Source organism: Lynx rufus, unplaced genomic scaffold, assembly GCF_022079265.1.
Source record: "Lynx rufus isolate CCGP_SWC_20201006 ecotype Redwood Valley unplaced genomic scaffold, mLynRuf1.p SCAF_7, whole genome shotgun sequence".
NCBI lineage: Eukaryota > Metazoa > Chordata > Mammalia > Carnivora > Felidae > Lynx > Lynx rufus.
The window spans coordinates 4590074-4616829 of NW_025814889.1; the positions used below are offsets into that span (position 1 = coordinate 4590074).

General features: G+C 45.5%; 2 protein-coding genes across 2 annotated transcripts in view; one reads left to right on the plus strand and one right to left on the minus strand.

Annotated features, from left to right (window-relative positions):
* Positions 1-328: 328 nt before the first annotated feature.
* Positions 329-22334, minus strand: TUBAL3 (tubulin alpha like 3). Its single transcript, XM_047065238.1, has 4 exons — positions 22248-22334; positions 11229-11472; positions 3665-3813; positions 329-1859 (listed from the first exon to the last, which is right to left on the minus strand). The coding sequence occupies exons 1-4, from the start codon at positions 22332-22334 to the stop codon at positions 915-917; spliced, it is 1425 nt and encodes a 474-aa protein (XP_046921194.1). The 3' UTR covers positions 329-914.
* Positions 22335-25916: 3582 nt separating this feature from the next.
* The window catches only part of NET1 (neuroepithelial cell transforming 1), a 52543-nt gene continuing 51703 nt past the window's right edge, over positions 25917-26756 (plus strand). Inside the window, exon 1 of the mRNA XM_047066297.1 lies at positions 25917-26161. Coding sequence (XP_046922253.1) covers positions 26034-26161 — 128 coding nt within the window. The 5' untranslated portion in view covers positions 25917-26033. The remainder of the gene's footprint in view (positions 26162-26756) is intronic.

Below are 26756 nucleotides of genomic sequence, written 5' to 3' on the forward strand. Positions count from 1 at the left end.
TATGCATTTTTTCCCCCAAACCTCTCAACTGGGTCTGATGCAGGGCTCTGCCGGCCACACTTGGAGAACATCTCTTCAAGGATGGGGAGCCGAGGGAGCTCACTTTCACCTTCTGACCCACAGGATCACAGATGCAAATGTTTGAAAGACCCGGGGCGCCTGGGTGGCTCAGTGGGTTAAGCCTTTGACTTCGGCTCAGGTCATGATCTCGTGGTTTACGGGTTCAAGCCCTGTGTCGGGCTCTGTGCTGACAGCTCAGACCTGGAGGCTGCTTTGGATTCTGTGTCTCCCCCCTCTCTCTGCCCCTCCCTCCTCACGCTCTGTCTCTCTCCTTCAAAAATAAATCAACGTTAAAAAAAAAATATTTCAAAGACCCAAGAATATTCTTGCTACTGGTTTGTTTGTATAAACAGCAAACTGTGTGACGTTAAGGCCCACATTTGGAAGAAAGAAAAGAATGATACTGAAAATATTCATTATTTAATCAACGTACAAAATATAGGCACGGGGGAAATAACAGTAATAATTAATATGTGCTGTTTTACACCTCAGGAAAGGGAAAGCAAGAGCACTGACTTTAGGGGTTCATGGACTTTTGTTGCAAAATCCAAGAATAGAGCTAGGTTTCCATTATGAGAAAAAAAAAAGAAGGAAAGAAACATAGAGGTGATCCAGTAGCTCGAAGGACCCCAAACCTGAAAGGTTCAAGAGCCGTGCTGAACTGCACTACAGACAAGGAAATCTGAGCTCATTGTTGGTACCGAGCCATCTCATCTAGTGTGGAACTCAGGGTCTTGCTTGATTCGGTTTCCAGTTTCTTCTAATGGGGACATCTACCCGCGAGGTGTAAATAGTGTCCTGAAAAGAAAGCACGGGCTTTGATGGAGTCTTCATCCTCACCGGCCACATTTGCCTCAGGGACTTTGCCCCACTTCTTCGTAATCCTTCTCCAGGGCTGCCAAGTCTTTCCTGGCCTCTAAGAACTCGCCTTCGTCCATGCCTTCTCCGACGTACCAGTGTAAAAACGCCCTCTTGGCGTACATGAGGTCGAACTTGCGGTCCAGGCGGGCCCAGGCCTCCACGACCGCCGTGGTGTTGCTCAACATGCACACAGCCCGCCGGGCCTTGGCCAGGTCCCCTCCTGGCGTCACCGTGGGTGGCTGGCTGTTGATGCCCACCTTGAAACCGGTTGGACACCAGTCTACGAACTGCACAGAGTTCCTCAGCTTCGTGGCTGCAATGGCTGCATTCACATCTTTAGGGACCACGTCCCCTCTGTAGAGGAGGCAGCAGGCCATGTACTTCCCTAGCCGAGGGTCGCACTTGATCAGCTGATTGGAGAAGTCAAAGCAAGCAGCGGTGATGTCGGACACGGAGAGCTCCTCGTGGTAGGCGCTGTCGGCAGAGACGATGGGGGCAAAGGCTGTCACGGGGAAATGTATTCTCGGATACGGTATGAGGTTGGTCTGGAATTCAGTCAGGTCCACATTCAAGGGCCCTTCAAACCGGAGGGAAGCAGTAATGGAAGAGACCGCCTGACCTATCAGCCTATTAATGTTGGCATAAGAGGGGCGTTCGGCACCGAGTTTGTGGTGGCAGATGTCATAGACGGCCTCGTTGTCCACCATGAAGGTGCAGTCCAAGTGCTCCAGGGTGGAGTGGGTGGTGAGGATGCAGTTGTAAGGTTCTACGACAGCAGTGGAGATCCTGGGGGCCGGATAGACCGAGAACTCCAGCTTCGTCTTCCTGCTATATTCTGCCGCGAGCCTCTCCATTAAGAGAGATGTAAATCCCGATCCAGTCCCTCCTCCAAAGCTCCGGAAAATCAAAAATCCCTGAAGCCCACTGCAGTGCTCCGCCTGGGGAAGTAAAGGAGACGTGAGAATGGGCCCAACGAAGCCAGAAGCAGTGAGAGGGGACACTACAGGCTCCCCTGAACAAACAAAACCTTCAAAAAGGACTGGTCAACCGTGATCAACGCCACGGTAACACATGCGAGCGTGTGGAGTAGGGGAAGCGCTTTAGAATTTTACTGTAGGCAAAACCTGAACATCCGCCTGTCGTTAGCTGCCCTCCACGGATTTATCTGCATGTGATCTAAAGCAAGGTCTTTATCAGTAACAAAGACAAGAAAATGACTGGCAAAATACTGCAGCAACAGATCCCTCCCCCTCCGCCAGTAGATGAAGTACTTATCACCTCTATACCCAGTCTACTCTGTGGGTGTAAAAGGCATCGCATTACTTAAGGATTATGTCGAACACCAAAACAGGTCCTAGACAAAGGATTCTCCAGATCCCCGAAGAAGAACTGACTGTTCGTAAGTAGGGTAACTCATCTCCAGGTAGGATGTGCCTCTTGTTAACTTCACAAATAGTGGGATGCTACTGGAAAAGGACGAGTGTCCAGATGCTTTGGACGTCTGTGATAACAAGATAAGCCACGAGTTGGGCAGAAGCAAGAGTGGAAGGAGGCTAATCCTTAAAAAGAAGGACCTCCTGCCATTTGTACGGCACGGATGGATGTTAAGGGCATTACGCTAAGTGAGGGAAGTCAGACATAGAAAGCCAGATACTGTATCATCCCATTTGTATCATGGATCAAACTCATAAAAAGGGAAAGTAGAACAGTGTCTGCCAGGGGCTGTGGGTGGGGGCAACCGGGAGGCAACGTTTGCAGGGCAGAAACTTTCAGTTAGAAAGTGAATGAGTTCTGGGGATCTAGCGGGCAGCATGGTGACTCTAGTCCACAATACTGTATTGTATGCTTGAAAGCTGCTAAGAAATGGGGCACCTGGGTGGCTCAGTCAGTTGAGCGACCGACTTCAGCTCAGGTCATGATCTCCCGCGGTCACGGGTTCAAGCCCCACGTTGGGCTCTGGAGCCTGCTTCAGATTCTGTGTCTCCCTCTCTCTCTGCCCCTCCCTCCCTCGCACTCTCTCTCTCTCAAAAATAAAGAAGCATTGGGGCGCCTGGGTGGCGCAGTCGGTTAAGCGTCCGACTTCAGCCAGGTCACGATCTCGCGGTCTGTGAGTTCGAGCCCCGCGTCAGGCTCTGGGCTGATGGCTCGGAGCCTGGAGCCTGTTTCCGATTCTGTGTCTCCCTCTCTCTCTGCCCCTCCCCCCGTTCATGCTCTGTTTCTCTCTGTCCCAAAAATAAATAAAAAACGTTGAAAAAAAATTAAAAAAAAAAAAAAATAAAGAAGCATTAAAAAAACTAAAATAAAAAAAGGAAGTTGCTAAGAGAGATCTTAAACGCTCTTACCACACGCACACACATTAACCATATTCCCGCAATCGCTGTACAGGACAGGTGTATAAAATCATCACACGTACACCTTGAATTTACACAGTGTTGCGTGTCAGTTAGACCTCAATAAAGCAGTGGGGGAAAAATAAAACATTTCCCCATAAATCTAGAAAAAAAAAAACCCAAAAAAGAGCAGATGGGGCTATATATAACAAGGGTAAAGGTCTCTTCGGCCCTTCCTACGGAACAAAGCGTAATCAGAGCCAACATACGGTGGCTTCTCGACTTTGCGCATCCGCAGGAGGCTCCAAGGGGAGAGGCTGGATGCCGTGATGCCTGTGCTAGAAAATGCCGGTCCCTTGGGAGGTGGGGCCCAGGCACCGGGGCACCTGTCTAGGGAGAGGGGAGCCACTTGCCAGCTTTCGGATCCTCTCCAGCACGAGGTCGATGATGCCCACGCCGACAGAGTAGCGGCCTCGGGCGTAGTTGTTTGCCGCATCTTCCTTGCCGCTGACGAGCTGCTCCGGGGGGAAGAGCGAGCGCTGCTGGCCGGCTCGGATCCCATCTGCAGGGGGAGATGAGGTCAGCGCGCTCCCATCTGCAGGGGGAGAGGGGCTCAGCGCGCTTCCATCTGCAGGAGGAGACGAGGTGGGCACGCTCCCATCTGCAGGGGGACACGAGGTCAGCATGCTCCCATGGGCAGGAGGAGACGAGGTCAGCACGCCCTGCTCCGAATTCTTGCACGGCCCAGGACCCTGATTGCTCCGTCCTCCCGTGTGGTGGACAAATGGCTTGAAACCACGGAATCACCCTTCCTTAGTCTAGGGACGGGTATCATTATTCCCAGATAAGCAGAAAGTATGTTTCCCTATCACACACCCTTCATCAGTTCCTTAGAGCTGCCGTGACAAATGACAACAAATTGGGTGGCTTCGGACGAGAGAAATCTGTTCTCTCACAGCTCAGGAAGTCGCATATCAGGGTGTTAGCAGTGCTGGTCCCTTCCGGAGGTGACAGGGAGAGGCTGTTCCATGCCACTCTCCTGGCTTCTGGTGACCTCTGCCAGTTTGCAGAGTTCCTCTGAGTGTACCTGCATGACCCCAGTGCCTGCCTCTGTCACACGTGCCATTCCCCCTGCCGTGTCCCCTCTTCTTCCCATAAGGACACAGACCGTGGGATGTAGGGCCGACCCCCATCCAGTGTGACCCCATCTTAACTCAGTACAGCTGCAAAGACCTTATTTCCAAATGAAGTCACATTCTGAGGTTCTAGGTGGACACAGATATTTAAGAGACACTATTCACACCCATCACACACCCTGGGATCACGCTGGCATTTCAAGGCCAAGTACCTCTATCCACAAATGGCCAACTGCGTGCCAGTAAAGCAAGGAAAAGCATACCAATCTAAATCATTAGTAGTATGCAAGGAAAGAGGCTTTAATAAGAAAGGTGTGGCCAACTCAAATACACAACTCAAACGCAGTTAACATAAATGCCTAAAACCGGGAAACGGGTTACGATACTGGCAATCTTCAGTACAACCAAGCGCAACTCCTGCCTACTTTTGTTGCCTTTTAGAAACCTGGGCAGCATGAGGAAATGCCAAGACACATGTGTCCCAGGTCCATGTCCCCCTCCCCAAATTTAGAACCATCCACATAGCGCACTTCCTGAAGAATTATGTTGGAGGGCTAAGCAGGCTCTGGGGACGCTGCCCTGGTTACGGTGGGACACTGCACGGCAGCAAGGGCGTGTGTCCAAGAATCCGGTTCCTGCATTCAGGTTCTCCTTCCCCATTCAGCTACGGGGCAGTCACTTACCATCCCTAAGCCTCCATTGTTGCATCTCACAAACATGGATAATAACAAGACCTGCCCCATTGAACTGTTACAAGGATTAAATGAGATCACAGGGCACAACGCGCAACCCACAGGAAACCGTTATAAATAATAATGATACAGGGGCGCCTGGGCTCAGTCGGTTGAACTTCCGACCTGGGCTCAGGTCATAATCTCGCGGTTGACGGGTTCAAGCCCAGCATCGGGCTCTGCGCTGACAGCTCAAGGCCTGAAGCCTGCTTCTGATTCTGTGTCTCCCTCTCTCTCTGCCCCTGCCCCGCTCGTGCTCTGTCTTCTTGCTCTCTCTCAAAAATAAAAACATTAAAAAAAATTTTTTTTAATGATGATACAATTAGCTCAGGACATGTATTTATGCAAATACCACATTGGTCCCGTCACCAGATACCTATAGTTCATTTCAGAAGATCACTGCCTAAGAGGAAATGAGCCAATGTCTAAGAACAAGATGGCTCTCTCAATTCACCTTGCTCCCCTGAACATCACCATGAATTTCTAAACCACAATTTTGTACACCCCCAAATACTTAATTTACCAAAATTTATTTAAATGAGTTTTAACATATGCACACCAAAAAAAATAAACAAAAAACCCAAAGTTAAGGTTTTTAAAAGATACACTTATAAACAAGATAGAAGTGGGCATATATTCTGGGTGGACTCTGCTTTTCACCTAAAAGTCTAAGGCTGAATTCAGCCTAAGAAGGGAATTTATAGCATTCTGGAAGCCCGGTTCTTCATGATAATGTCCAGTTGAGATTCTGAAGTTAGTTCCATAAATTCTTTCAGTAAAATCGACTTTTCCAGAGATCAGTGATTATAGCACTGCCATTCGTGAGCACACCCAAACTGTCCGCTCCCTTCCTGGCACCTTTCCCACTTTGCTCAGTGACACGAGTGATCTGGCCCAGCGTCTTTACCTAACCAGCACCCTCAGGAAGTGAAGTGGTTTTTAAAAAGGATGATTTGACAATCCTTGCTTCCTTACTTCCAAAGCTGTTCGGCCCCACTCCACCTGAAATCCTTACAACTGTCTCCCCCAAAATCTTAAAGTTGCCAAAGCCTTTCTCCAACCACACCTCCTAGCCCATGACCCAGCCCGATGGTCTTTCTGTACCATTGCCCCCCAACTCGGCCCCAAGTTCCTGCCACACGGAACTCCTGTGACACGTGCAGGTTCCTCCAGGCCTCTGTGAATCTGCCAGTGCTGTTCCCTCGGGAGAAGACGTTGGATGGCTCTCTAGTTACTCGTCCCTTCCTCGGGGATACCTCTGCACCTTGCAGACATTTCTGTTGTTACTAGGTGGCATCGTACAACACTGACATTTTTTAGATAAAAAATAATCAACCGCTGGCAACTTTATATGGTTTGGCTTAACACAGGTGTTCGTGTTGCTACCACCATTTACATTGTCTTCTCCACTAGCTTATACTGTTTCGTTGTTGTTGTTGTTAAAAGAGAATGGCTCTTCAAAGCATAAGAGACCCTTAAAAACTGAGAACAAACTGAGGGTTGATGGGGGGGTGGGACGGAGGGGAAGGTGGGTGATGGGCATTGAGGAGGGCACCTGCTGGGATGAGCACTGGGTGTTGTATGGAAACCAATTTGACAATAAACTTCATATATTGAAAAAAATAAAAATAAAAAAATAAAAAAATTAAAAAAAAAGAGAATGGCTCTTATTAGTATGCAAATCTGGGGTCAAACCCAGTTCTACCCTCAAAAGTTCAACGATCTAAGGCAAGTTCCAGAACCTGCCCAAGACTGGGCGGCTTCATCTGTTAACTGAGGATAGCAAGGTTTCCTGACAGAATACTAAAGGGATTATAGGAAAATATCCATGCAGTTCCTCACTGATACATGGTACTGCTATGGACTGAATGTTCATGTCTCCCCAAGATCTGTCTTGAATAGGTGTTGAAGCCCTCACCCCCGGCGTGATGGTGTGGGGAGGTCACCGGGCCATGGGGGTGGGGCCCTCGTGAATGGGGTTAGTGCCCTTGTCAGAGGACAGAGAGCGGATCTCTCTGCTATGTGAGGACATGGCAAGAAGGTGGCCAGCTGCAAAGCCAGAAGACAGCGCTCATCAGAGACCGACCACGCTGCCACCCTGGTCTTGAACTTCCAGCCTCCACAAGAGCGAGAAATAAATTTCCACCGTTTAACCCCTAGTCTACGATATTTTGTCACAACAGCCTGAACTCACTAGGACAGCAGCAGGGAAGGGATCAATATTCATTCATCCGTCTACTCCCATTACCTAGATGGATGAATGTTCATTGAATTTTGCTAAATTCCTTCTCACCACGACCTTGTGCTCCCGGCAGTTTCTTTTCCCACTCCTCCTCCCTTCGTGTTACTTTCACGGGTCTGCTCACACAGCCTGGCCTTGTGACGGGTGATCAGAGCCGGAGGCTTGCCGCCCGCCCCAAATCCCTCCTCGCCTGGTCCCCACCTCACGGGTACCATCCACCCCAGCTTTGCTCTCGGCCCCTTCAGACTCACACTTGGCACACTCCTCACACGTCACTTGACCCTCTGTCCTCCTCTCCAAACATGTCTTAAATCTCTACTCCTATCTCCAAGGTCTCACACACCATCACCCCATTATTCCAATCAGAACTCCTCAATGAGCACCTTCCTCCCCGTCACCAAATCCTTGGTCACTACCCCAGAGAAGAGAGGGAAGGAGGAGAAGAACGACACACCCTCAGTCATGGGGCCCCACAGCCACTCTGAACCGTCCCTCCCTCCCCTCTCTCCCTTGTTCTGCCTATGAATATCTTTAGTAGAATTCTACTCCACAAACACAACCTAAACTTAACCTTTCCTTTACTCAAAACCATTCAGGCTGGCTTTGGAGAACATCAGCCACTTTCACAGCTTTTTAGTACTAACTCTATCGGGTAACTTTTCACTGAACACCTCTGGTTCCCCATCTTCTAAGGGGAAGGGACCAACCTGCAGACCCTTCAAATTCCTCATGCCCAAAACTAGGTCCCCTTCTGGAATTCCTACCTCATTTCTCAACCCCATTATTGAAACAGCGAAATCTGGGAGACACCCCTGAATTCTCTCAAGAACATCCATTGGCAAATGATCCATTCCTGTTTCTTTTTTTATTTTTTTTAAAGTTTACTTATTTTGAGAGAGAGAGAGAGAGAGAGAGAGAGAGAGAGAGAGAGAGAGAGAAAGTGCGCACAAGCAGGGGAGAGGCAGAAAGAAAGAATCCCAAGCAGGCTCTGTGCTGTCAGCACAGAGTCCGACACGGGGCTTGAACCCACGAACCATGAGATCATGACCTGAGCTGAAATTGAGAGAGTGAGATGCTTAACTGATTGAGCCACCAGGCGCCTCAATCCTCTACTGTTAAGACCCCTCTCCAATTGGTATTCTCCATTCCAGTCCATCCAACACAAAAATCTTGTAACTTAATCTACTCTCTTTCTAGATCAGTACTTGGCACAGAGCAGGTGCTAAAGAAATATTGAATACAGGAATGAATACATCTCTGTGATTAATATTACTGAAGTATAGTTCTAAATCTGCCATTCCCTTGCTCTAAGTCTTTTTATTTCCCATCAGATTCATACCACACATATTATTCAAGGAAATTCCATAGTCTGCCTCCATGCCAGTTTAAGTCTTCTGTGACTCCACTATATCAACATCCTCTCCATTTTCAAGCAGAAACAATATTCACAGGTATCTGAGTGTGTCTTTGTTCGTGTTTTCCATTCTGTTTCATCTGTGAACTGTTAAAAGTCCTCTTACCCCGTCTTCAAGATTCAGATGGACTGTCACTTAGTCCATCAAGTCTTTTCTGATCTCTTCCAGAGAGGTAAGGCTCCCGCCCTCTCTTCCTTCAGCTCGCCCTCCCTTCAAGGCCTTCCTTGACATTCTTTTAGAAAAAGCACCTCCCACCACTTGGACAACATTCCCTACCCCTACGGCTCTGCCTTATTTTTCCCCATCCACCCATCACCATCAGGCACACTATTTGGTTTTTATAGAACTGCCCGCCACTAGAATATGGGCTCCATGAAGAGTACGACTACATACACCTCCAATGTCAAGGACAGTGCCTCACACATATGAGGCTCTCTTAGTTGCTGAAGAGAACAAGGAAAATCAGCACCTTCTCCTCCAAGCTGGAGCATACGCCTCTTTGGTTGGGCCAGCTCCGGACCCTCTCTTTATGCTGTATTCCAGAGGACTGGGGAATTTCTTCTGGTTTCTTCCTGCCTCCTAGCTCTTCCCTGACTTGCTCAGCTCCTGATCCCAGGTCTTAAACCTCCAACTGGCCCAGCGTCTTCGGATTGGCACAAGTTAAAATACCTGCTACAATATTCATAATTCTGAGATGTGGCCTCTCGCGTTGCTTCTTTAGTTACATTTACCGCAGTCCTCTGGGGACATATTCCACTCCGTCCGGGTTTCGGGGATACCAGACTGCAACTGAAGCTCATGGCTGCAAAGTCCCACTTGTCAGAAACAAAAATTCAGATATTCTCTTCGGGCACTGATAACTCAGAGTCCAAATACAACGTAACTGCCTCTCTTAGCCTCAGACTAGCTTCGCCTGTTCTTGAAGCCACTGCTATTTCCTTATTTTTAATTCTTTCACGTCTACCAAATACTGAATCTGTCTGCAGGCATCCTGGCTTCAGCGGTTCTCATGTTTCCCTCATAATAACCCTTTCCAGCATCTGCTTCCCACGGGCACCAATCAGCCTTCAGTGTGATACCTGATCTGACATTGTTCTGATCAGGAAATGAACTCTAATCCAGCACGTACAGACTGCATTTTCCAAGGATGGCCACCAGAGTATTTCTCATCTCACGTGTGCTTCTCAAACCTCGCTCTTGGCGCATCAAGAGGTGAGGTCTTATACTCCCTTCCTCGGTGGATCTCTGTGTGTAATGGCCTTGACCCAGCAAATAACAGCAGGTCAACACCCTTCCGAGCCTAGAGTATTAAAATGCCATGGACTTCAGCCTTGTGCTCCTGGGATGCTTGCTCTTGGAACCCCGCTGCCGTGCTGTGAGGAAGTCTCGGCAGCCCGCGGGGAGGCCCGTGGCCCCCACAGCCCTGACCCAGCTCTCAGCCAACAAGCCAGCACCAACTTGCCAGCCATGAGGGTGAAACACTTCCAAAGTGGATCCTCCAGGGGTGCCTGGGTGGCTCGGTCGGTTGAGCATCCGACTTCGGCTCAGGTCACGATCTCACAGTTCGTGAGTTCGAGCCCCGCGTCGGGCTCTGTGCTGACAGCTCGGAGCCTGGAGCCTGCTTCAGATTCTGTGTCTCCCTCTCTCTCTGACCCTCCCCCGCTCTCACTCTGTCTGTCTGTCTGTCTCTCTCTCTCTCAAAAATAAATAAACATTAAAAAAAATAAAAAAAGAATTCTTCAAAGTGGATCCTCCAGCTCCCACTTGAGCCTCCTTAGGAAACCCTGTAGAGCAGAGAGGAGCACTGCCCTCTGAGCCCCGTCCAAACTGTAGAGTCATGGACAAAATAGTGATCATTATTGTTTCAAACCACTAATTTTGGAGGCAGTTTATTACACAGCAGTAAATAATTGATGCATAATACCAAACCCAAATCCACCCCCTCTCCAGCCTTTCCAAGTCAGTAAGACCCCTTCTTCCCCCCAGCATTTCTGTAGACCCATTTCAAGTGCTTACTCAAGTCTTCCATTAATAATCATAACGTTGTATTCACTTCCCCCACAATTAGAAGATTTATTTGGCTCCTTGCCTCTTTGGAATCATGTTCGGGTCATGCCAAATTTCAGATTCTTTGTCAGAAGCTTCTAGCAACTGGCTTTCCAATCCAGGAAAAGATCTGATCTTCTGCTACAACAGATGTGTGTGGAGAAACTCACAAGGTTTGAATGTGTTTTATCACATAGGAAAAGAGAGCTAAGCTAGTATGCCCTCTGGGTATGTTTCATGCTGATCACCTTACGGGGTCATGAGTGACCTTCTAAATTTAAAAAGGGTCCCTGTGATCCTGTTGAGATAGATCCAGTGTAATCTGATGATCCCAGGCACTCGTACTGGGTTTGTTTGCTGTGGTTGTGGACCTGGTTAAGCACGCTAGAATGCCAGCCCCACATTACCTATAACAGTTGGCTCCAGGTCCGTGAAGAGGGCTCTGGGCACATGCTTCCCGGCTCTGGTCTCACTGAAGAAGGTATTGCAAGACGCGCCCATATGCTCCACTTTAGCATTCTCCACCTGATCCTTTTTACTGTCGAGAACAGCGCCGTCTGGCTGGATTCCATGTTCCAGGCAGTAGAGTTCCCAGCAAGCATCCCCAATCTGGATGCCAGCTTGGCCAATGTGAATGGAAAGGCACTCCCTCTGAAATAAGCCATAGTTAAGTTAGAACGAAGCAGGCCTTCTTAGGTAACACACGCTCTGTCCCTCAGTAATTCCGCTCACAACTGAGAGAAACCAACTAGCTGAAGCCAGCAACAGAAATGTATTATAAAGCTAATGAAAAGAGTCTCACGGAAAGCAAAAACCAGGCTGCAGGTAAGCTTTAGGAACAATTAAACCAAGGACTCCAATTTCACTAAAAGGTTTCTTTCAACAATGTAATTTAAGCACCTATTGTGCAATGGGGCTAAGAATGAGGTAAGGCTATATACATGTTAAATACCATATATGTATAAAATCAAGCTGCCTCACCCAGAAAAATAGCTGCTAGTTACTGGAAGGGAATAAACCCCGCCCCCTCAAAAATCAATTTATAACCTTGACACGTATTAAGACCCAGTGCACTTTAAAGTGCTACCTTTTCATATCTTGAGATTTTATATTTACTATCCAGATGTGCTCTGAATAAGGAAGGATGTTCTAAGCATAAAAGTAGTGGAGAATTTACCAAGGAAACTTACATGTAAGGGATTTAACAACCCAGAAATGTTTAGACTCAATACTGTAATAAACAAACAAAAATGTTGATGTATGTAAAAATTAACTTACATATAGTCCTTCACATTAAGGGCTATAGATAAGGCAATTTTATATACATTAATTTAAAAAAAAACACTTGTGGGGTGCCTGGCTGGCTCAGTCAGTAGAGCACGTGACTCTCAATCTTGGGGTTGTGAGTTTGAGCCTCACGTGGAGGGTAGAGGTTACTTTAAAATAAAATCTCCTTTTTCCCTAGACTTCAATAGTATTTTATTTTATTTTATTTTGTTTTGTTTTGTTTTGTTTTATGTTATATATATTTTACCACAACAAAATTTTAAAAAACACCTCAAAACCCTAGCATAAGGTATACTCCATAAAAGCACTTTTTTTGTTTATACTTCTGGAAATTTCCCACATATACACATACATACTTAAAAACACTCAGAAGCGTAACATACATGTTACTATACATCGGGTTTCTTTTTTACCTATTAATACATGTTGGAGAGCTAACCATTTGTTTGCATAAAATAGTTTATTTTTATTTGTATGTATTTAATTCTTTTTTTTCTTTAATTTGAGAGAGAGTATGCACGGAAGTGGGGGAGAGGGTCAGAGGAGGAGGGAGAGAAAATCCCAAGCAGGCTCCACGACCAGCACACAGCCCAATGTAGGGCTCGATCTAATGACCCTGGAATCATGACCTGAGCCAAAATCACGAGTCAGATGCTCAACCAACTGAGCCACCCTGGTGCACCCATCCCCAAAATAAAATCTTCAAAAAAAAAAAAAAAAACCCACTTATGATACCTAGTAGGTAAATAGGCAAATGACATACATAAGTGGATTATTAAGAAAAGAGTCTCAAATACAAAGATTTAGGCACACTGGCACTCACAGCATTATTTAGAAAGTGAAAATCAAGAACCAGTCTACATTCATGTATCATTGGGCATTCTAGAAAGGGTTAAGTAACCCTTGAATATTTTTGACATGGGAAATGCTTATGATAAATTATCAAGTAAAAAGGTATGTAAGTTGTATAGCTGTATACAAAGTATGATATCAAATACATTAGAAAGTAAGCATAGAAAGATATTGTTTTAAGTTTTTAATTTATTTATTTTGAGAGACAGAGAGAGTGCAGGTGGGGGAGGGGCAGAGAGAGAGGAAGAATCCCAAGCAGGATCTGCACTGACAGCACACAGCCAGACACGGGGCTCGAACCCACAAACGGTGAGATCATGACCTAAGCCGAAATCAAGAGTCGAATGCTTTACCGACTGAGCCACCCAGATGCCCCAAAACAGATCTTTAAAAATGCAAAAAAACCATTAAATCTTAACAGCAGTTGTGTCTGGACAGTGATTATTTTTCTTGTGTAAAGCCTACTGTTTTCTACCACCCTCATTGGCCTCCACTCTCCCTCCTACTTTTAAATCACCATTCACATCTTGTTCTTAAAGGCCACCATCTAACTTTCTTGATAATTTACACGGACACGAATATTTGCTCCTCTGAGAGAAGGAAAGAAAAAGTTCCATCCTGAAAACCGCAAGGACAGCAGTTGGGGATTTGCACGTTGTTGCTGGGTTTCGGTGGCTGGTGGGCATGGGACAGGTTGAGACTCAACGACAAAAAGGCCACTCAGTCCAGGGAGGGAGGGAGGCAGCTCTGGCTGATTGCAGCCCTGCAGTCAGACTTGGACTCTGTTCCCGTTCCCGCTGCACCAAGCCCGCGCACTTTGTCTCCTTGATTCACAAGGTCTGACACAGCCCTCTCTGCTTTATGAGGGATTCGAGTTCACCGCCTGAATACCTCCTCCCCCTTGTTCCTTCTCTGTGCAGCTACGGGTCTCCCGTGACGAAGGCTGTGAGCTCAATTTAGAAAGCACCTCACTAGGGGTGCCTGGGTGGCTCGGTCGGTGAAGCGTCCGACTTCGGCTCAGGTCACGATCTCACGGTTCGTGAGTTTGAGCCCTGCGTCCGGCTCTGTGCTGACAGCTCGGAGCCTGGAGCCTGCTTCAGATTCTGGGTCTCCCTCTCTCTGTGTGTGTCTCAAAAATAAATAAACATTAAAAAAAAATTAAGCACCTGACTCAGTACCAACCAATATTCCCACCTCTGTATGGCATATAAAAATCAAACAACATGTTCCATCATAAACCAGTTTCTAAGACTCTTAAAGCACTCATCCCTCCCGTACCTGCTGGGCTTCCAACGATCTCTGCACATCAGCTACTGTAATCAGATCAAAGCTCCCTAAATTTAGGTAACAGTGTCTTCACAAGGTCTGCTACCCAAGTGATTCAGACATAGGCATGATAATGTCCTTTTGGGACTCGCCAGGAATACTTGGCCCAAGAAGGACCAATCAAGACATAACTGTGTCCCAAAGTACAGAAGGCTATCTATACCTTCTGCTTCTCTTAGCCTTTCCCTCCTTTCGGAGCCTCTGCTAAATATTAGTCACACTATAAAATGAGACTGTAAACTGCCCACCAAATACCAATACTGGTAAGTCACCGCACATTCATAAATGCTGCTACCGTGGCTATTTGAATTACTAGGAAGGCACTATTTTCTAATTCACTTTATTTCGAGATAAAGACAAGATGGGGCGCCTGGGTGGCTCAGTCGGTTAAGCGGCCGACTTCAGCTCAGGTCATGATCTCACAGTCCGTGAGTTCGAGCCCCGCGTCGGGCTCTGGGCTGATGGCTCAGAGCCTGGAGCCTGCTTCCGATTCTGTGTCTCCCTCTCTCTGCCCCTTCCCCACTCATGCTCTGTCTCTCTCTGTCTCTCAAAAATGAATAAATGTTAAAAAAAAAAAATTTAAAAAAAAAAAGACAAGTTGTAGATTCATACATGGTTGTAAGAAACCATAAAGATCTCGTGTACCCCTTACCCATTTCCCCCAGCAGAAATACCTTGCAAAACTACATATATCGTACAATATCACACCCAGAATATTGAAAGTGATTCAGTCGAGACACAGAACGTTTCTGGGACCACAGGGAGCCCCCACGTAGGAAGGCATCATTTCTAAGAACAAAACAACTTAAAACATCCTTAAAATGTTGAAGAGAGAGTCCAAGGGACTAAGAACATCGAAGATGAATAAGCAGTATGAAAGGCTGCTTCCATTTAAGAATTCAAAATTCTAACATACTAAAAATTACTGAGACTGGCACATAAGATACTAAAAGGCCAGTAGATCTTAAAAGATGATCCCCAGGCAGGAATTATAAGTAACTATGTTCATTGTTGTCCCCCGAGAACTGAAATCAAGAGAGGACAAGGAGATAGATGTCTGTGTACTTTACCCGGCCACGCATTTATGAGCTTAGCAATGGTGACCTGGGTCTGAAGTCCCCAGAAACTCTACAAGCCTACCTAAAAGTGAAGCAATTTGATTTCTACAGAAAACCCAGCATGCCAGGTCTAAAACAAACATGGAACGAAAGGAAGGAGGGCTCCCTGCTTCAGCACTTCAACTAAGAGCAGTGAACAGGGGCACCTGGGTGGCTCAGTCCAACTGCAGCTCAGGTCATGATCTCACAGTTCATGGGTTCAAGCCCCATGTCAGGCTCTGTGCTGACAGCTCCAAGCCTGGAGCCTGCTTCAGATTCTGCCTCTCTCTCTCTCTTTCAAAATACAAATAAAATTAAAAAAAAAAATTAAGGAAAAAAGGAGTGAACAACTGCAAATCAACCAAGCTTCTCCTAAAAGCTGCAAAACTACAGATGCATGGGATGAGAGCTTATCCAAATCTGCCTCAAACACAGTTATTGAAAGAAACAAATGGCCTCCTTAAAAATCTCTTCCTTTGTATTAAGACTTTATTAAGGATGGTTTGGTAGTGAAGTGGGCCAAATATGATGGGTAAAATTTGCTACCACACCGAAGCGACAGTGATAACAAGGTAGGGGACCATAGCCACTTACCATGCTGCTCTGGAGGTGCCCCACTGGCCCACGGTAATGACAGAGGCGCACACCCAGGCGGACTTTATCACAGGGCAGGAAATGACTCCACCTGGGGGCTGAGACACCTGCTTCTCTTAAAGGAGTCCAGCCTCCCCTCAGTCTTTCCATTCTCTTTTCTCAAAGGGTCTGTGCAGGACCTGAACACCCTGGGAGAGTCTGTGCACAACTACAGATGACATAATTGGAGCTTACCCAAATTTGCTTCCAACTCAAGCTTACTTTTGTTCAAAACAACAAATGTCTTCTTAAAAAGATCCTCCTCTCCTATTAAGAATGTATCAAGCATGGATGGGGAAAGATGATGAGTAAAATTTGCTTCAATAGCAATTAGTAAATAGCTAGAAAAATAGCTTTTTCTAGTATATAAGTACTATGTGAATGTCTTCTCCTTAAATAAGATTCAAACAGGGGCATCTGGGTGGCTCTGTCGGTTAAGTGTCCAACTTCGGCTCAGGTCATGATCTTGCAGTTCATGGGCTCAAGATCCACATCAGGCTTTGCACTGGGTCCTGCTGGGGATTCTCTCTCTCTCCTCTCTCTCTGCACCTCCCCCACTTGCACTCTCTCTCAAAATAAATAAATAAACATTAAAAAAAAAGATGTGTTAAATTTTTCCATTATGATTGTTGACTTGTCTGTTTTTCTTTTCTGACAATTTTTTGACAATTTTTGCTTTATATATTTTGAGGCTGTGTTATTGAGAGCATGTAAATTTTAAATTGTTATATTTTCTGTGGAATTGAAATGTTTTATCATTTTAAAATGACTATATCTACTAATGATTTTACCTTAAAGTCTTTATTATTGAATATTTTTTTAAAAATTTTTAATGCTTATTTTTGAGAGACAGTGAGTGAGAGAGCATGAGAGCATGAGTGCGGGGGTGGGCAGAGAGAGGGAGACACAGAATCCAAAGCAGGCTCCAGGCTCCGAGCTGTTAGCACAGAACCCGACACAGGGCTAGAACCCACGAGCCGTGAGATCATGACCTGAGCCAAAGTCAGATACTTAACTAACTGAGCCACCCGGATGCCCCTTTATTATTGAATGTTAACATTACTACTTTAATATAGATTTCTTGGTTAGTATCTGAATGATGTCTTTCCCATCTTTTTACATTCTTAAAAATTTAAAAACCTTTCAGTATTGTCATATTTTTATGTGTCTTTTGTAGGCATAATGTAACTGATTTTTTTCTATGTATCTTTATTTTATTTATTTATTTTTTTAACGTTTATTTATTTTTGAGACAGAGAGAGACAGAGCATGAACAGGGGAAGGGCAGAGAGAGAGGGAGACACAGAATCGGAAGCAGGCTCCAGGCTCTGAGCGGTCAGCACAGAGCCCGACACGGGGCTCGAACTCACGGACCGTGAGATCATCACCTGAGCCGAAGTTGGACGCTTAACCGACCGAGCCATCCAGGCGCCCCTCGTTAGACGTTTTTTACGGTGGCTTATACTTCTTAATATCTCCTATTTTCAGTCACTTTGTATCTCTCTGCCACATCATGCTTAATTTCTCCAGCTATCCTCCTGTTCATCCACTGTCTTTCTCTGGCTTTCCCTAATCTTTTTTTTAAGGCCACACACTGAGTTTTCAATTTTAATTATTGTTCTAGAATTTTTTTTTCCAAATCTGCTGCATCCAGCTTTTTTTTTGGTAATTAACTATTTTGTGATGATATTTTCCATCTTGTCTTCTATTTGTTTAGACACAGTCACTGTAGATGTTTCCTAATCTGCATGATTATTCGACAAAACAAACATCTTTGCAGGTCTCTTTCCTCTGCCAGTTATATATATATATATTTTAATGTTTATCTATTTCTGAGAGAGACAGAGCTCGAGAGGGGAAAGGCCAGAGAGAGAGGGAGACACAGAATCTGAAGCAGGCTCCAGGCTCCGAGCCATCAGCACAGAGCCCAATGCGGGGCTTGAACTCACACACCGTGAGATCATGACCTGAGCCGAAGTCGGATGCTTAACCGACTGAGCCACCCAGGCGCCCATGTCAGTTATTTTTTCTGATTCTTACCACCAGTGGCCTTTTTTCCTTGTGTGCTTGCTTTTGACTGTGAGCTTCTGGTTTTCTTTGAAAACTTATTTGAAGTCTTTGAGGTCTGGGATGGACACGTTTCTCCAGAGAGGATTTGCATTTCCTTCTTCAAGTCATGTAGGGGGTATCATCTGTTTAAATTGATTCACTCGAGTTTTAGTTTTCAGACTATCCAAGGGAAGCAACTTGGGGTTACTTTGTAATCTAAGGCCAGCTTGTGGCTATAAAATCCATCCCAATACCCTGCTCTGCTCAACACCAGGGAAAATCACCTTGTCTCTCTTGGGTGTTGAGAAGCTGGGGTGCGTTTACCCTTATTCTAAACGTACTTGGGGAGTTGACCATTATGGAGAAGGGTCTCCTATGAAACAGTCTTGGATTGGGCCCTGGGCATTGGTCGCTCTCCCTCGTGTGCCCATTGAGTCCATGAAGAATGAAGTGTCCCCGTTTGGCAAACACCCGTAACACAAAGGGGATTTCTGGCTTCCACTCACCTCTCTCATTTCGTAAGAAATGGCCTACTAATTCTTTACTATCTCATTCATCGGTGTTTTCAGTATGTTCCTTTGTGCTTTATTTGGGCAAGTTTTCTTTTACTTAGTGGTCAAAGCGGTCACGATAGCTTGTCACATCCTGTTACTGGAGCAGGAACTCCAATCGCTTCTTTTTAAACTTGCTGTGGATGCACCTCTTTTAAAAATGGTGAGAGTCTCTGTCTTTCGTTGGGAAAATGTAGCATATTCACATTTCTGTGATTACAATATGCATGGGTATACTCTTGTCTTACTTTATGTTTTCCACTATGTTGTTTATTACTTTCCTCCAATTTGAAAGACTGATTAAATTTTCTTTGTAGCACAAATTTTTCGCTCATGGTTTGTAAGTTGTAACACATTTTCCAGTACTTCTATTACTTTAAAATTTAATATGCAAATTTAATTATATACATTAACGTATATACTTTATTTTAATCTTACGTATTTTAGTCTTTTAGAAATAAATTGCCCCCAAAACATGCGTGCGCGCGTGCACGCACACACACACACACACACATTTTCAATCTTCCCCCTTTTATTTTTAATATTTTTTAATGTTTATTGAGAGAGAAAGGGAGAGAGAGACAGAGTGTGAACAGGGGAGGGGCAGAGAGAAAAGAGGGAGATACAGAATCTGAAGCAGGTTTCAGGCTCTGAGCTGTCAGCACAGAGCCCAATGTGGGGCTCGAGCTCACAAACCACAAGATCATGACCTAAGCTGAAGTCAGACGCTCAACCGACTGAGCCACCCAGGGACCCCAAATCTTCCCTTTTTAATGCCCATCCTCACCCCCACTGTTTCCAAAATTGATAATATTTGGAATTTTAGCGTCATTAAAATAAATATTTTACATTAGCCATCAACAATTATTCAGGCATAAATAGAAATTGTACTACTGCTTCCTGTATCCCATTTATTCCTTCTTACTGGATTTGTTAGTCATGTTGCTGGATTATACATGCAAGTAATTCTTTCAATTTTGCAAGTGGTACATTTGATAGCTTCTTGCATATCCAAAAATATGTTCATTTTTCCCCACCCTTAAATAACAATTTGTTTGAATATGAGATTTTAGGCTCCAAATTTTATTTCCTCAAAACTCTGAGGATACTGACCATTATTCCTTCTTTCCAATGAAAAATATTGCACTGCTCTCAATCTTTGTTCCTTGGAGATAGCCTATTTTTCTCTGAGAGCTTTTATGATTTTTCTCTTTATTTCTTCTAACATGAACATTTCCATGATGTATCTATATGCAATCTTTAAATCACCTCGTTCCACACCTGGAGGACTCTTCTAATCTTCAGGTCATATTCTTTCTTGGGTCTGAGCTTTTTATTTATTTGTTTGTTTTCTCCTCTCCTTATTACCTGTTCTCTCTCCTGGAACTGTTGTTGGATGTAAGTTGAAATTTTTAATTCTGCCCTTTTGACTTTTGACTTCTTTCATGCTTTCCTTTTCTTGGCTCTCTGCATTATATTCTCGGAAAATTGCTCAGCTACAACTTTTGGCCAGTTAATTTGCTTTTCATCTGTGTTCGTCCTGCTATTGATATGTCTTTTGGTTTACTTTATATTTTAAATGACCAGAATTTTAGTGTGTTTTTTTTTCATGGCTGAATTGGCATCTCACCTTTCCCTCTGAAGTCTTCTTCTGTTTGCTTTATTTACTCTCTTTCCTTGTGTCCTAATTCTTCCCCCTTTCGGATTTTGAGGTCTATCTCATTGTGAAGGTTTTCCTTAAATCTTTTAACAATCACTGTTTTGTCTTTTACCCAGTTTTGTCTTAGACTTCTGTTTTCCAGCCTGTGCTATTTTCTACAGCCTGCTTCTAGTTATAAAGGGGGAGGGTTGGAATGTACCGCCAGTCGGAGTGGCTTGTATCTCTCTTCTGGTTTAGTGTTCCCCATCCTCCCTGGAATATTCAGCTTCCTGAGGCACTACTCCGTATCTCCAGCTCCTGGATCCCCACTGCATTAGCCTGTGGGCAAGTGTACTCCACATGCAGAGGAGGGGGAAGAGGCCAACTGACACCTCTGCTCCAAATGTACCTCCCCATTTAATCACCCCAACAAATCACTCAAACTCCTCCCATATCTTGTATCTGTTGATTCTGCCTGGGGAGCTCCCTTAATCATGTGCTCTCCAGCAGTTTTCTCCTGAATTTATGAGGTCTACGTGTTACAGAATTTGATCTTCATGAAACCAATCCTGTCTGTCTCTACCTGCCAATAATCCCCCAAATTTTTAGGGTTCTGATCGTTCCATGTAATAAAGACAAAGAGTAAGTCTGTTCCCTTTTATAAAATCAGAATCTTGTTTATTTTGTCGCTGTGTCAGATTTCTCCCCTTGGCCCCTGATATTTTTAGTTTGAGACAAGGTAAGGGAAAATCAGAAGATCTGAGTATCTCATTTCTGGCCATTGACACATTCGGTATGTTTAATTTTTTACATTTTTTTTCATTTTTTTAACGTTTATTTATTTTGAGAGAGAAGGAGAGAGAGGGGGGAGAGAGAGAGAGAGAGAGAGAGAGAGAGAGAATATGAATGAGTAGGGGAGGGGCAGAGAGAGGGAGACAGAATCCCAAGCAGGCTCCACACTGTCAGTGCAAAGCCCGATGCGGGGCTCGAACCCACAAACTGTGAGATCATAACCTGAACTGAAACCAGGAGTTGGACACCCAAATGACTGAGCCACTCAGGCACCCCTAATTTTTTGTTTTTAATACTCAACCTCACTTAGAGCTATGATTAACTTAAGATTTGCAATTAGAGCAAAATTAGAAAAATCTCGTTTGTAATGTAATTTAAGAAACATATCCTTTTTTTCCCCTTTATTTTAGTAATTCCTTTATTCCTTAGAAGACTAAATCTTAAAAGAATAAAGTTTCTTCAACTAATAATAATTGGGATTTCAAGTCTGGAGAAGTCTTCTGCTGTGATGGTTAGTTTCACGTGTCAACTTGGATAGCCCGTGGTGCTTATTCAATCAATCACCAATCCATGTATTGCTATGAAGTCATTTTGTAGATACTGCTAACACTGACAATCAGTTGACTTTACGTAAATATTACCCTTGATAATGTGGGTGGGTCTCACTTAATCAGTGGAAAGGCCTTAAAAGCAAAACAGCACTATCAGCTTCAGCTCCTACCCAAGAGTTGCGAGCCTGTCAGTCCGCCCCACTAACTTCAGATTTTATAGTGTCCACAGTGACATAAACCATTCCATGAAATACACCTCCACAGATATATAACATGCGACTCCATTACCTCGTATACATATAAACATATACTTAAACCTCTCTCTGTATAAATCTCCGTTTTTCTATAAATATAAACATATACATAAACGTATTTATCACTAGCTCTGTTTCTCTGGTAGAACCCTCACTGACACAGGCGTGGCTGTCCTTCGGTCCTGAGAGAGAGTGAAAGAAAACTTGCAAGTATGAAAGTGTATGTTTATGGTTAGGATTTCCTTTCTTTACAAAGTTCCTCCCTTAAGTACTTTTTAATATAGGCCACTTATTTGCTGGCTAAGAAAGTGAGAAGAAGAAACCTTCTAAGTGAGAAATTCTTGTTAAACAAAAATTCTTCAGCTCTGAGAAATAATTCCCATTGATACACTGACCTTTCTGAAGTTATCTTTGCTAATTCTCTGTTGGCGGCCCTGGTGGCCACAGCCAAAGTCACTTTCCATTGTCATTCCCTCCCCCATGGTGCCCACATGCCTACCTTGTTCCCCCTCCATCCTCCTCTCCCATTGCTAACATAATTCAGTATTTTAAAACTTCAGTGGCATGTTCTTAAGATAGTCTAAGCATGAAACAAATTAGCCCCAATCTACTTCTAATTAGTAATGCTTTTCCTGGTTACACATTTTTCCCTCCAAGTTTCATTCTTCTTCTTTTTTTTTTTTAAGTTTATTTATTCATTTAGAGAGAGTAAAAGAGAATGTGAGCAGGGGAGAGGCAGAGAGAGAGAGGAAGAGAGAGAATCCCAAGCAGGCTCCACGCTGTCAGCGCAGAGCCCAACGTGGGGCTTGAGCCCACGAACTGTGAGATCATGACCTGACCTGAAATCGAGAGTCAGATGCCTAACTGACTGAGCCACTCACGTGCCTCCCAAGTTTCATTCTTCTTAAACCCTCCAGCTAGCACTCCAGTTTCCAATTTTACGGTTTTTCTCATTGACATATCTAAAAGCAAACCAATATAGCAAATGATGATAGATGCAAAAAATGAACAACTTTCACTTCACGTACACACAAGCACACATGATAGATTTTAAGACACAACAAACCTGATTTCAAATAGTCTGCCCCGTTGTGCCAATAAACACTCTTCTGCTGGTCTGGTAAGATTGGTGCAACTTTTCTTCATAAAGCAAGTTTACCATAAAGTAACCTCCTCATTGGCAGTTTAAGAAAGCACAGCCTTAATAGCTTTAAGACACGAGTCTGAGGACTCGCTGGAAGAACAGAAGTAAATCCACGGCACAGAGTGGTCAGGCAGACGGTCAGAAGTGACAGGATGAATTCTCGGGATTCTTCCTCTACAACCCCCCTTATACACCAGCTAGTACACACTGTGTGACCCTGCTGGTTGCTGAAACAAGCATGATATGTATCACTTGGTAAGCAGGTTTACAAAAAGAGAGTTTGATTTCTTTAGAGAATATAAGAGAATAGGTTTTAGAATTCTTGATTTGGGTCCTAATTTGTATTAGTATACTAGTCGTTGAAATGATCTGAGAACATCCCACAAGAGAATGTTTGTAAATCGCTGTTTGGGTGGAAACCAGCTACTTGGCTGCCTGGTGCCTGGCTCGCTCAGTTGGAGGAATGAGGCTCTTGATCTCAGGGTCGTGAGTTCGAGCCCGTTGTTAAGCCCCGCTTAAATAAATAAGCTTTAAAAAAAACAAAGCTCTTTAGACAGCATTTCTGTACTGTTTTACTCTAACTACTGCAAAGCAATATTTTCTTTTTTAGTTTTGGGTAGGGTAGGATAAAGTAAAATATCACAACATGATTCTTATAACACAAGAATTTTTCCTTGTGGTATAAACGTAATTCAAGTTCAGCATCTCGTGATTTAAAAAATTATAAAACACAAGAAAGTAAAAATAATAATAACTTAATACTCATACTCTGACTACCTAGAGATATCTTAATACATTGATCTCATCTTCCTCCTCCGTTAAATCTCTTATAATTCATGACTCAGGATGTACTGATTATACCTCCATAGTCCATGTTTTTATTTAAAAATTACAGTATACTTATCCTATTATACACTTCATAGTTCATTTTTGTTGACCGAAAATATTTTTTCCACGGGGCACCTGGGTGGCTCAGTCAGTTGAGTGTCTGACTAGCTCAGGTCATGATCTCACAGTTCGTGGGATCAAGCCCACGTTGGGCTCTGTGTTGACAGCAGGGAGCTTGCTTGGGATTCTCTCTCCTTCTCTCTCTGCCCCTCCCCTGCTCTCTCTCTCTCTCTCCAAATAAATGAGTAAACATTAAAAAAAAAAAAACAAAATATTCTTTCCAGTGGGTCAATGATAATTAACCATTTCCCCATCATTATTTATTTAGACTACCTTTACTTTTTCTGATATTATAAACATCAATGCCATTAATATCTTCACATTGCAGGGAAAACAAAATTTCAATTCTACCCTCTCAGTGTGTCGGGCTGGGCATGAGAGTTAAAATGACAACACAGATTAACAGGGGAAAAGCAAATAAATTTTCACATGTAGATGGGAGCTCCCCAACCCCAACAGGAAAAAGACGATCCAACGAAATGGCAAAACCTTAGTGCTCATATAGTAGGTCAGATGAAGAGAGGCAATCGTGCAAAAGTAGCTAAAATACATGAGGAGACCAAGGGAAGATAAGAGTTATTCTGATAAGTGCTGTTTGTACAGAATTCTCTGTACACCTGTCCTCCCAATCTCTGATGATAAGAAGATTCCTTTTGGGGCGCCTGGGTGGCGCAGTCGGTTAAGCGTCCGACTTCAGCCAGGTCACGATCTCGCGGTCCGTGAGTTCGAGCCCCGCGTCAGGCTCTGGGCTGATGGCTCGGAGCCTGGAGCCTGTTTCCGATTCTGTGTCTCCCTCTCTCTCTGCCCCTCCCCCGTTCATGCTCTGTCTCTCTCTGTCCCAAAAATAAATAAACGTTGAAAAAAAAATTAAAAAAAAAAAAAAAAGATTCCTTTCTTCCTGGCACAGGGACAGCAGCTGCTCACATGGAAGTTTTATCTCCAGTTTTTAGGAAGAAAAGTGGAGATCAGAATGTGCTTCTTGTATCTGGTGTTCTTCAAGTGCCCACAGCTCAAAATAATCCTAATGTCATATTCCCAGCTGGCATATTCTACCCTTTCATGTATGTATAATTTTATTCCTTAGGACAGATTCCCAGAAATGGAATCATAGTATCAAAGGAGAAGTTATTTTTAATGTTTATTTTTGAAAGAGAGAGACAGAGACAGAGCACGAGCAGGAGAGGGGCAGAGAGAGTGGGGGACACAGAATCCGAAACAGGCTCCAGGCTCCCAGCTGTCAGCACAGAGCCCCAAGGGGGGCTTGAACTCACTAACCCTGAGATCATGACCTGAGCCGAAGTCCAACGTTTAACGGACTAATCTATAATAACCCGGAAGAAGTTATTTTTTAAAGACTTTGAGACATAAAAAGCAATATTTAAAATCAAAGAATGTGCTATTTTTTGTTTAAGGAGGTCCTTTATTGGATGCTGAGCTTTTTGCCGCCTTCATACACTTAGAGGATGAAGGCACCTTCACTCTCTTTCGCTAAAGAGAAAATGTCTCTCCCTTTTGGGAGACAGGACGGCTCATAATTCGGTCTTAGTGGTCTCCTAGAGACAGCCCTGAGAACACATTTCCATCACCTTTGGCAACTGGGGATTTATCTCACATGAATAATTTAGCGCGTATGCGGCCAATAACGCAACATCAGTTTGGGTCCTTACTCTCGATCCCTCTTCTCCCCCGATACTAAGAAAGATCTAAAGTGCTTCCAATCTGCCCTGGCCTGTGGTTTAAGTCCTAATGAACACTGAAATAGGTAACGGGCCTTGGGGATTTAGAAATTGGGTCTGAACTAAATCCAAGGCCATCCAGGAATCTGCAGGACTGACCCCTTCACCATCCTGCCTGGCCCCGTTCCATTTAAGCGCCAAAAGGGCGGGACTTCTCGTTTCCTAGCAACCGCCCGCTGCCCCCCGATTGGCTGGGCGCCGCACGGCCGCCATTTTCAAACCCCGGAAGATGGCGGCGGCGGTGGCGGCGCACTCCTGACAGGAACTGCTCTCCGGGCAGCAGTGGTCGGGCGCGGTGCCCGACCCAGCGGGTCCCCCGGGCACCCGGCCACCGCCCCACCCCCCTCCGCGCCATGGAGCCCGAGCAGGCTGCCCAGAAGCAGCCCCGGCCGCGGAGGCGAAGCCGCCGGGCCTCCGGGCTCAACGCGGACGGCGCCGCGGGACCTTCGGCCGACACCCCCAGGCCGGGGCCCGACGGCCGGTAAGCGCTGGGGGCCGCAGCGACCGGGGACCCGGGCGTCCGGTCCGAGCGCGGGGGGGGGGGGAGGGACGCGGAGAGGGGCAGCTGCTCACCCCCCTCCTCCCCCTCCGCGTCCTCCTGGTCCTCAGGCGGGGCGCGCGCTGCTGACCCTCCTCCTCCTCCTCCTCCCCCTCCTCTCCCTGGCGGGGGCGCGGGCTCTTTACTCACCTCCTCTTCCTCCTCCTGGTCCTCAGGCGGGGCGCGGGCTGCAGTCCTCCTCCCCCATCACCCCCCTCCTGCTCCCTCCTCCCTCCTGCCCTTCCTCTGGCCCGGCGCGCGCTGCCCGCTTCCCCCTGCCCCGCCCCTCCCTCCAGGGCGGGGGCGGGGGCGGCGCGGGCCGGCGGAGGAGGTGGGCTCTCCGCGGGCCGGGGGCTGCAGCGGGGGCGGGTGCTGAACGCAAACCCGGAGACCGACCGCCCGGGCTCCTGCGGGCCTCGGGAAGGGGGAGGGGCCGTCACCGGAGCCGCGCGACCTGGAACGGGCGCGAAACTTGGGCTGAAAGCGAGCGTTCAAGTGAGACGCCTTGCGGGCGCCCGTCCGTGAACCGGGCACAGCC